This window comes from Lipotes vexillifer, unplaced genomic scaffold, assembly GCF_000442215.2.
Source record: "Lipotes vexillifer unplaced genomic scaffold, Lipotes_vexillifer_v1.1 scaffold1665, whole genome shotgun sequence".
Classification (NCBI taxonomy): Eukaryota; Metazoa; Chordata; class Mammalia; order Artiodactyla; family Lipotidae; genus Lipotes; species Lipotes vexillifer.
Window position 1 is genome coordinate 10,645 of NW_006783279.1, and position 12,062 is coordinate 22,706.

The window sequence follows — 12,062 nt, forward strand, 5'->3', positions numbered from 1 at the left end:
GATTGGGTTGTTTGCGGGGGGGGGGGGTTTGACATAGAGCTGCCTGAGCTATTTGTATATTTTGGAGATTAATCCCTTGTTGGTCACTTGGTTTGCAAATATTTTCTGCCATACTGTGGATTGTCTTTTCTTTTTGTTTATGGCTTCCTTTGCTGTGCAGAAACTTTTAAGTCTTATTAGGTCCCATTTGTTTATTTTTGTTTTTATTTTCATTACTCTAAGAGGTGGATCCAAAAAGATATTGCTGCAATTTATGACAGAGTGTGCTGCCTGTATTTTCCTCTAAGAGTTTTATAGTGTCCGACCTTACATTTAGGTCTTTGATCCTTTTTGAGTTCATTTTTGTGTCTGGTGTTAGAGAATGTTCTAATTTCATTCTTCTACATGTAGTATCTAGTTTTCCCAGCACCACTTATTGAAGACAGTCTTTTCTCCATTATATATTCTTGCCTCCTTTGTCCTAGATTAATTGACCATAGGTACGTGGGTTGACATGACATCTTTAAAATGCTTGGTTTTCTGAATCGTATTCATAGTTCATCATTCCATTTATTTAAGTCTGTTAAAATTTCTGTCAGTATTCCTACTTATATATTTTTTATATTCAAAATAATTTTGTTTATAAATTTTGTTCGTTGGTGACCTATTTGTTCTGTCAGTTAATGGGATAGGCATGTTAAGTCTTCAACCGTTAGTCTGGATTTATTTCTTCTTGGCTTTTTGAGTCCAGTCTGGATTTATTTCTTCTTGGCTTTTTGGATCCATTTTTGCTGTATATTTTTCAAAGCAATATTATTAGGTGCATAGAAATTGCAAATTTCTATAATGTGCTGAATTGAACCTCTTACTAGCAAGCATTTCTCTTTCTCTGTAGTAATTTTTGGGCTTTCTGGTCCATTTTGTCTGAGAATACACCAGAGTGTCTGTGGTTACTCTTTCCATGGTTTATCTTTTTCTAACCTTTTATTCTCTAGCTTTGCGTATCATCATGTTTCATACATGTCACCTAGAGTAGCATGTTTTTGGGTTTTGCGTAATTAACTAGATTCGTTGTTCTATTTATACTGAATATAATTCTTAGTGTGTTTTGTTCTAAAATAGTCATCTAAGTGTACTGTATTTGCCCCACTCCTTCTCTATTCCTTCTTCTCTTTTTTTGCCTTGCTTTGAATGAATTTCTTCTCATTCTGTTTCCCCCTTCCATTAGGATGGAAATTATGTACTTTGAGACAATTGTCAGTTTTCACCATGACGCTAGAAATTACATACAGCATGGAAGCTTTCTTTGTCAAATGTTTATGTTGATTAGTACTTTTACACTCTTCTCTGACAGGGGTCTTAAGCATGTCAACTTTATTTACCAGTTTCCAATTTATTTACAATATTGTGTACTTTTAAAAAATGTATCTTAAACCGCCTAAGGTATTATCATCGTTGCTTAATAAGAGAATGCTTCTGGTTTGCCCAGTACATTGGTTTTCAAACTGAAGTGTGTGTACTCACAGGGTGTATAAAAACGCTTGAGGAGGTTCCTGAGTGCACACGGTTTGAAGGAAAGCAGTGCCCAGCGCCTCTCCTCCCATACGGTCCCTTTTGTATAATTGACCTGCCTGAGAGTCTCCTGCTCCTGAGGGCTGCTGCTGGGATGAATCTCGTTTCCCTCTGACAGTCACCCACTTCAGCTTCACGGAATAAAGGAGTACCCCCACCACAGTCAGAATCTTAGCCTTTTTGGCCAGAGGAATAAAGTCATCTGGGGTGAAAATGGGACACTCAGCAATGCTGTGGGCATTGGGTTAAGGTGAGCGCCCAGGAGCAGCGTTAGCATCTGGGCCCAGAGGAAATGTACCCTCAGCTTGAATTTTCTCCTCAACCCACAGGTCCTGACTCTCCAGGAGCAAAAGAATCAGCAGAAGGAGGAAGAAGTTACAGGATTTGGTGTCAGCATTACTGGGGACACGCTTGATTGAAGACAGGTATCAGAACAGAAATTTAGAGCAGATCCAGAAGGCACAGCGACAGAGCCTCCTTGTTGCCAGCTGTTTTCAGAGACGGAAAAAAATGATCCAGGCCCAGGTGACTTTTGGTTTGTTTTATTCTTTTCTTTGTTCCCGAATGGGTTTGTTAGTTGTCTGAGTCATTCTAGCTAATTATTGCATGTAAGGGTGTCTTGGGGACCCTGGGTGTCTTTGTAACCTGCTTCTGAAGTGAGGGTGATCCAGGGGACCCCAGAAATTGCAGCCGGTGTCTGAAGCGAGAGCAGTTCTATGGGGACTGTTTTCTCAGGCTTTGCAGTATGTCTGACTCTTGATTTCCATGTTCGAATCCGAATTCTTTCTTTTTAATTAATTGATTGATTGATTGATGTATTTATTTTTGGCTGCGTTGGGTCTTCGTTGCTGCACGCGGGCTTCTCATTGCGGTGGCTTCTCTGTTGCGGAGCACGGGCTCTAGGTGCACGGGCTGCAGTAGTTGTGGCACGCAGGCTCAGTAGTTGTGGCTAGCGGGCTCTAGAGTGCAGGCTCAGTAGTTGTGGCACACAGGCTTAGCTGTGTCCGGATCTTCCCGGACCAGGGCTCGAACCTGTGTTCCCTGCATAGACAGGCAGATTCTTAACCACTGCCACCAGGGAAGTCCCCAAATCCGAATTCTTAATCTACCGTTTTCTTTTCTTTTCTTTCTTTTTTTTTCCCCGCACTACATGGCTTGCAGATCTTAGTTCCCTGACCAGGGTTGGAACTGGTAACCCCTGCAGTGGAAGTGTGGAGTCCGAACTACTGGACTGCCAGGGAATTCCTGGCAATTTATTTCCTAGCAAAATCAATATATTGCATTTATTTTTGTTCATTACACAACTGACTTAAGAATATATTTAAAGGCTGAAATCATAACAAAGTACACATATCAAAAAATAAGTTTCTTCTTCGTACACTTTAAACACGCTTATTAAACATTTAGTTTCTGGCATTTTGAGTCGCTTTCCAGAAGATTCTGATTGACTGGCTCTAAAGACACAGTCATCCCGATTCCACTGCCATATATGTTTGTCCCATACATATATATACATATATATATGTATGAATGTGGTGTTTTCTCGGTTAACAAGAAGACTTAACTTCTACGTATTATAGGAACGTCTATGAGGGACTTCACTGGAGGTCCAGTGGTTAAGACTCTGTGCTTCTACTGTAGAGAGCACAGGTTCGATCCCTGGTTGGGGAACTAAGATCCCGCAAGCCACGTGACGTGGCCAAAAAAAAAAAAAAAAAAGAAATGGCTAATGATAAATGGATGGATGACTGACTACACAGTTACAGTTAGTTGAATCCTAGTATTTTATTAGGCTTTTGCTTCTTCCATGTGTCTAGATATACAGATCTAGCCTATAAAGTGGAAATGAGAAGGCAAACTTTAACATTTCTTCCATATCATCAAAAAGAGATCAGTTCATTAAACACCACTGTTATTACAGGAAACCCTGACATTTGAGGATGTGGCAGTGGACTTCACGTGGGAGGAGTGGCAGCTCCTGGCCCCTCCTCAGAGGGACCTGTATCGGGATGTGATGCTGGAGAACTACAGCAACCTGCTGTCCGTGGGTGAGGACGGCTCCCCTGGGTCCCTGAGAGGGTCCCCAGTCAGTGGGGTTTCCTTTCTCAGTTTCTGAAAGCTTTGGATTGTCTGTGATTCTCTGAAGCAGTAGATTCTCAGTCCTGTCTCTGGCCCAAGAGAAGTGGGTATATTCTCCTTTCTCTTGAGAGAAACGCCTTTATTTTGTAGCTGTGTATAATGCTGTGATTTATATTAAGAAATATATATATTTGGTCTTCATCCCCAATTCTGGCACAGAGCTCCTAAAATCCATGGAATTTCCTAAGTTATAAGAGGGTAAAGGAGAAATGGGTGTCTTTTGTTATTAATATAAGGGACCCTTACCACGGCATGTGAGTTTATGTTAATGAGGTGATTTGGGGAAGGCCACTCGATAACCTAAGATTGGGGGCTGGTCGCTGAACTCACCACCCATGATTTAGAGGTTTGCAACTTTCAGCCCCACCTTCACCCCACCTCTGGGGAGAACAAAGGGGCTGGAGATTAAATCATAATCACCAAAGCCCGATGTTTTTTTGTTTTTTGTTTTTTTGACAATTAGAGCATAGTTTAATAAGTCCTTGGGCAGAGGAGTTTGATTCTTCTCTGCATACCTGTATATGCATACTGCAAACAACAATGCTTTAAAAAATGATTAACACAATGACCACAGCTTGTACCATTTTAACTACAATAATGAATAATTTCCATATCTGCTACAACATATAGAGTTTCTACTAAACATTCGGTCATTTATAATTAAAAATTCAGCAGCAACTGTGAGTGTCTCTTGTCACACCCATCTTCTCTGTGCATTTACCATTTTCCACCTCTCTCCCCCATTAGGTCAGTGGTTCTCAACTGGGGCCAATTTGGTTCCCAGGGGACATTTGACAATGTCTGGAAATATTTCAAAGCCTCATGATTTAATCCATCATGGCTATATAGTGAAGCCTCCATGAAACTCCACAGGGACAGGCTCGGAGAGCCTTCAGATTGGTGGCCACTTGGCGGTGCCAGGGGAATGGTGCCCCCAGAGAGAGCATGGAAGCTCTGTGGCCTTTCCCACATGCCTTGTACTGTATTCTCTTCCATCTGGCTGTTCCTGAGTTGTATCCTTTTATTTTTTTATTGATTTATTTTTAAGTTTTATTTATTTATTTATTTATTGGAGTAGAATTGCTTTACAATGTTGTGTTAGTTTCTGCTGTACAATGAAGTGAATCAGCTATATGTATACATATATCCCCTCTCTCTTGGACCTCCCTCCCCCTCTCCCCCACCACATATAGGTCATCACAGAGCGCCGAGCTGAGCTCCCTGTGTATCCTTTTATAATAAACTGGTGACCTAGTAAGTAAACTGTCTTCTTGAGTTCTGTCTGCTGCTCTAGTGAATTAATTGAACCTGAGAAAGGGAGTCATGGGAACCTCTGATCTATTCATGGTTGATCAGAAGCCCAGGAAACAGCCTGAATCTACAGTTGGTGCCAGAAATGCAGGAGCGGAGCCGAAGTCTTATGGGAGTGTACCCCTAACCTGTATTATCTGACCCTATCACCAGGTAGATCGTGTCAGAATTGAATTAAATCGGAGGACACCCTGTCAGTGTCAGTTGGTGTTGCAGAATTCCTTGATGTGTGGAAAACCCACATATCTGGTGTCAGATGTGAAGAAGGATTGACAGGAGAGGAGACTCACAGAGGGGTGTGTTTTTCCTTCAAAATGTGAAAACCGTATTGTCCTCAGAGGTAGGATTCTGCGGTTTTCACGGACGCCATGCGCCATTCGCTGGGTCTAAATCTTTTATCATTTTCCATGAATAGGTTTTCAAGCCAGCAAACCAAATATACTGTCCAAGTTGGGTCAAGGAGAACCATGGATGATGGAAGATGAAATCCACTGTCAGACCCGTTCAGGTGAGTGAGAGACCAGCAAGGTGACAGGCCGTGGAAATCCCGGTGCCAGACCTCTTTTTCTTTGTAGGAGTTCAGAGAAAAATGTATCCCTTCTTAGGGAAGATTCTATCTTTTCTGGGATTTGTTTCTTCTTTATTTTACCCCCATCTTGATTTTTGTTTGCATAGTTTTCTTTTTCCTAGGGTTCTCATATCTTTTTTTTTTTTAAATAAATTTATTTATTTTTTGGCTGCACTGGATCTTCGTTGCTGCATGCAGGGTTTCTCTAGTTGTGGCGAGTGGGGGTTACTCTTCATTGCAGTGCATGTGCTTCTCATTTCAGTGGCTTCTCGTTGCGGAGCATGGACTCTAGGCGCGTGGGCTTCAGTAGTTGTGGCTCACAGACTCAGTAGTTGTGGTTCGCGGGCTCTAGAGCACAGGCTCAGTAGTTGTGGTGCACGGTCTTAGTTGCTCTGTGGCATGTGAGATCTTCTCGGACTGGGGCTCGAACCCGTGTTCCCTGCATTGGCAGGCGGATTCTTAACCCATGCACCACCAGGGAAGTCCACGGATTCTCATATCTTTTCCTTCTTCTTCATACACTTCCACCTCCTTTTCTATGAAATTCCACCTTCCAAGGCCTCTCTCCAAAGAGAAAACTTTGAATTCTTCAGTGTCTTCTGGTTACTGCACCTTTCTGCCCCACTGGTAATGTTGATTTCCTTCCTCACATCCACCCTATCTAGGATGCCGAGCCCCAAAGTAAACTGGTCTTCACTGTGCCTTGTCCCTGCTCTGAGGTTTTCCAAAGGTTTTGTTTTCCATTTTACTCAATGATCTCCTAACCTTCCAAGTTTTCTTCATTCTAACAAGCTAATAATCTCCTTCGGTTCCCTGGAGAAGACTCCCAAATTGATCTGTCCCCAGTGTGCTCCACCACAGACTTGGCTTCTATATAATTTACTCATCTCAATGGCAGCTCTCCTGAGTTTCCAGTAACTGCAAGACAATCTTCCCTCCCAGGAAACCCTAGAGGTTTATGTTCTCCCTTATTCCTGTGCATCCTCCATCCTGGCCATTCAGGCATTACCTCACATGTTCCCCACCAGCAGAGCTCTCTTCTGTTAAGGGGTCTGCTGTTCATGATGAATTTTTAACTAGAAATGTTATTTTAACATCCTGTGTTCTCAGTTCCAACCTCAACACAATCATAACTCTTGCCTACCTTGAATTATTAATTCCTTTGTGTATTTACTGATTTTGAACTTTCTTCTCGTTGACTGTAGACATTACTGTTGTCTTCATTTCCCTAAAATTTTCATTTTTCTTCCCACTGGATCCTGATGACATTTAGTCTCCGCTAACCACATTACCTGGCAGTTAAAATTCTTCTTTCCATGATCTCCATGATATGATACCATCTTGCTCAGAAAGAGATAGATTTCTATCTTCTTTCCTGAATTCTCCCCAATGTGTTCCATACATGTAATTGCTTCTTTGACTCATTCCTCTATTTTTCAAAATCTTTTTTCTTTTTTTTTTTCATTCCTCTGTATTTTCTGATAGGCTAGTGCATGCTGGAAGGTAAGAACAGTGGAAAAAAGTATACAAATGATCACGAGTTTTTAGTCTATGAGAAAGGAGTTAAGGAATTGATAACAATAAACAATTAAATAATATACCTAGGGGGGTGAAAAGTGCTGTGATTAAACTTTAGTCAGCATTATGGAAAAGTAGATGCTGGGGCTCCTCTTTTAGGCAGGGAACACCTCTCAGGTAAGGTGCCTCTGAGCCAAGAAATGCGGGAAATTAGTAGGCTGCCGGGTTAGGAGTTTTCCAAGTAGAGCGGCTAGCAAACTTAAAAGGCCACACCATGAATAAGTTTAAGAGACATTAAGGAGCCCGTGTGGACAGAGCAGAGTGTGCTTTCAGGAACGTGATGGGAATAAGCTGAAGAGGCAGTAGCAGTGGGGGCGGGCAGGGGCGGGGGGTGGTGGATAAGGTTGGTCATGTACTCAATTTCAAGGAATCGAGATTTTACTACTAATAAGAAGAGAAAACACGAGGAGTTCTTGAGTACTGGAATGACATGAAATAATTTACATTTTTCAAGGAATCCCTTTGGCTTCTGTGTAGAAAGCAGACCATAGCGGGCAGGGGGCAAGCAGGAAAGCCTTGTAGGAGGCTATTGCAAAAAACATGGTGACAGGGAGAATGGTTGACTGCAGCATGGGTGGAGGGGTGAGTGTTGGTTGGATTCTGGATATGCTGCTTATAGAGGGCAAATGAGAGTTGACATTTAAATAAATATGGGCTGAGTGGAAAAAATGGATGAAGGTTGATGGTAAGGTTTTGGGGTCAAAATTACTTTCAGGGATGTAAAGCAGCATGACTACATCATGAGTGCTTGGAGTTGGCCCTGTGCTTTAGGAATAAGAAGTCTTGATTTTTTTTTTAATTTAAGTGTGGTTGATTTGTATTAATTTCTTTTTTTAATTAATTTATTTAATTTTTTAATTTTAATTTTAATTTTTGGCTGTGTTGGGTCTTGGTTGCTGTACGCGGGCTTTCTCTATTGCAGTGAACAGGGGCTACTCTTCATTGCAGTGCGCAGGCTTCTCATTGCAGTGGCATCTTTTGTTGAGGAGCTCGGGCTCTAGGCGCGCAGACTTCAGTAGTTGTGGCTCACGAGCTCTAGAGCGCAGGCTCAGTAGTTGTGGCTTACAGGCTTAGTTGCTCCGTGGCATGTGGGGGTCTTCCCGGACCAGGGCTCAAACCCGTGTCCCCTGCATTGGCAGGCGGATTCTTAACCACTGCGCCATCAGGGAAGTCCGTATCACAGGATATTGAATATAGTTCCCTGTGCTATATGGTAGGACCTTGTGGTTTATCCATTCTATATGTAATAGTTTGCATCTGCTAATCCCAGACTCCCAATCCATCCCTCCCTAAAATCTTGTTTGTTAAGGTGAGTTGAGCAGGTCGATGAGGGATGCAAGTAGGTTCCCTGGGTGAGGAGTGTTCCAAAATAAACCTGGAAAATTCAAAGGCTTGAAGCAAGAGCATGTCTGAAGAACTTTCGGAAGCCTGTTTGGATGGAACATAGAGAGCATGACTGGAGACATAGGGTCAGTGGGGTAGAGGCTGGAGGTTAGGGAGCAGGTCACGTAAGGGCCTTTCAAGGATACATCAAGACCTTGATTTTTTAACAAATTAATTTATTTTTTATTGGAGTATAGTTGATTTACAATGTTGTGTTAATTTCAGGTGTACAGCAAAGCAGTTCAGCTATCTGTCGATCTATCTATATTCTTATTCAGATTCTTTTCCTTTATAGGTTATTACAAAATATTGACTATCATTCCCTGTGCTGTACAGTAGGTCCTTGTTGTTTATCTATTTTATATGTCGTAGTGTGTATATGTTACTCCCAAATTCCTAATTTATCCCTTCCCCCCACCTTCCCCCTTTGGTAACCATAGTTTGTTGTCTATGTCAAGACCTTGACTTTATTCATAATGAGATGAGAAAAGATTAGGGAGTTTTGAGTAGAGGAGGCTTGCTGTGATATAATTGGTGCTAAAAGGTTCCGTTTGGCTAATGTGTAGAAAATAGACAGGCACTGGCAGGGGAGGGACAGGAAAGCCAGGGAGGAGGCTACAGCTGTGGTGTGAGAGAGAGTGATTGGCTTCGTGAGGGTGGAAGGAGTGGGTGCCGGTCCCATTCTGGGTGTATCTTAAAGGAGGGCAGGCAGGATTGATCGTTTTGCTGGATATTGTGTGTGAGCGAGAGAAACAAATGCTGAGGAGTTTTGTCGTGGTGAAGAAGAGTGGAGTTGGCAGTGACTGTTCCGGAGGTGACAGGTGGAGGAGACCTAGCCTGGGAAACCAGTTTTGTTTTGGAGATTGTAAGTTAGATGTGCTTGGAGTTCTGCGCTGTGTCATTTTCTTCATTCCCCTCATGGAGACCACAACAGTGGATCCATTGGGAGGCCTGTCTTCCTCCAAAATGAGCCCTGGTTTCCTCCACCTCTCTCCCTCTCCATTGCTCCTTCCCACCAGCTTTTCCAACCTGAAGCTGTTTTCCTTGTGTCTATCTCTGCCCTGTAAAGTGGTTTTACCCACCTATAGTATAGGCTCCGTGAACATGAGGAGTATGTTTGCGAGTCCCCAACACTAGCACTGTTCCTGGTACACAGAGGTGATCAGTAAGGATCTGTGGAATGAATGAGTCCATCCCTCCCCAGTTTGGATGAGGTGGCCCTGCAACCTGTGGTCTCCTGCTCACAGGAAATTCCTTGTATTTTACAGCCTCTCCATGTTTTGCAAGGCTAGTATTTAGAAAATATTCAAATCTATATTTATTCATTTTGAATTATCCAACCCTGTGTTTTACACAAACTACTTTTACCTTTTGGTTGGTTTGTATTGTTTGTTCCAATGTGCAGGGAACATTAAACATGGAATTTTATTTACACTTATATAATAGGAACATCACTAAAAAGACTCCTCACATCAAGGTTTTTTTTTTTTATTAATTAATTTATTTATTTTTGGCTGTGTTGGGTCTTTGTTGCCATGCATGGGCTTTCTCTAGTTGCGGCTAGCGGGGGCTACTCTTCATTGCAGTGTGAGGGCTTCTTATATTTGGTTTTTGTTCATTTACAGTGTCTTCTCTTGCTGCAGAGCATGGGCTATATAGGTGCACAGCCTTCAGCAGTTGTGGCCCGTGGGCTCAGTAGTTGTGGCTCGCAGGCTCCAGAGCGCAGGCTTGGTAGTTGTGGCGCATGGGCTTAGCTGCTCCATGGCATATGGGATCTTCCCGGACCAGGAATTGAACCTGTGTCACCTGCGTTGGCAGGAGGATTCTTAACCACTGCGCCACCAGGGAAGCCCTGCATCAAGGTATTTTTAAGAAATTCATTGTTCTTCTCTTTTCTAGAAATCTGGAAAGTTGATGATCACCTGCTGGAGCACTTACAAAATGAGAGCGTGGAGAAGAGACTAGAACAATGGCATGAACAGAACCCACTGGAATATTTTGTTCATCAGAGCAGAACTCATTTTCTGTTCAGGCAAAATCATGATGTGTTTGACTTACATGGGAAAAGTATGAAAGCAGATTTAACTTTACTTCCCCAGAGCAGGAACTATGAAATAAAGATCCCTGCTGAGTTTACTGGTGATGGGAAATCCTATCTCCATGCTGACAATGAACAATTTCATACTGAAATTAAATCTCCCGAAAGCCAAAAACCCATCAGCTCTAAGTCCCAATTCATCAAGCATCAGAAAACCCCAAAACTAGAGAAGCCTCATGTATGTGGTGAATGTGGGAAAGCTTTCATCAAAAAGTCTTGGCTCACTGATCACCAGATAATTCATACAGGAGAGAAGCCCCATCGATGTAACATGTGTGGGAAAGCATTCTCTAGAAAGTTCATGCTCACTGAACATCAGAGAACACATACAGGAGAGAAACCTTATGAATGCACTGAATGTGGCAAAGCCTTCCTCAAGAAATCACGGCTCAATATACATCAGAAAACCCATACCGGAGAGAAACCATATATATGCAGTGACTGTGGGAAAGGCTTCATCCAGAAGGGAAATCTCATTGTACATCAGCGAATTCACACAGGCGAGAAACCTTACATATGCAATGAATGTGGAAAAGGCTTCATCCAGAAGACTTGCCTCATTGCACATCAGAGATTTCACACAGGAAAGACTCCTTTTGTGTGCAATGAATGTGGAAAATCCTGTTCCCAGAAGTCAGGTCTCATTAAACATCAAAGAATTCACACAGGAGAGAAACCCTTTGAATGCAGTGAATGTGGGAAAGCCTTCACTACAAAGCAAAAGCTCATTGTTCATCAAAGAACTCATACAGGAGAGAGACCCTATATCTGCAATGAATGTGGGAAAGCTTTTGCCTACATGTCTTGCCTTGTTAAACATAAGATAATACACACAAGAGAGAAACGTGGAGATTCAGCCAAGGTGGAAAATCATCCCTCAGAGAGTCACAGCTCCTCACAGACTAGTGATGTTATGCAGGAGAAAACCCCTGTAAATTCAGTGACTATGCAGGTGCCTTCAGTGGCCCCTCAGACATCAGTAAACATAAGTGAACTCCTAGCAAATAGGAATGTAGTCATAGTGGGGCAACCTGTGGCCAGATGTGCACCCACAGGAGATAACGGAGGTTTTGCACAGGAGAGAACCCTTATGAATGCATTGAATGTAGTTGTGCCTTCAGTGGTCAATTACATCTTATTTTATGTCACAGAAAACCAGTAGGAAAAAAAACTCAGACATACTATGTGAAAAAGATATAAATTATTGAGCAAAAAATTTTAGCTTATATGGTGGCTGAAAAAGTATATACTGAGAGAAATTGTATAAATGCTGAGACTGGGAACGCATGATGTACTCATCCAGTTAGATACATGCATTGATACAGAGACATAATCTGACGTTAACCCAAACATACACATCAATTGCTCTGTTGTGTCAGTCAAACGAATGCAGGAAGGCTGAGTTCAACTAAGTGGAGAAAATAGTTGAAGTTT

The 12,062-nt window shown here is 42.2% G+C and overlaps 1 protein-coding gene across 1 annotated transcript; it reads left to right on the forward strand.

The window, feature by feature from the left end:
* The first annotated feature begins 2,061 nt into the window (after positions 1-2,061).
* LOC103082943 (zinc finger protein 350) lies at positions 2,062-11,790 on the forward strand. The gene is made up of 4 exons (XM_007455894.1): positions 2,062-2,076; positions 3,473-3,599; positions 5,417-5,509; positions 10,430-11,790. Exons 1-4 carry the CDS (start codon positions 2,062-2,064, stop codon positions 11,788-11,790), a joined length of 1,596 nt encoding a protein of 531 aa, XP_007455956.1.
* The last annotated feature ends 272 nt before the right edge of the window (positions 11,791-12,062 follow it).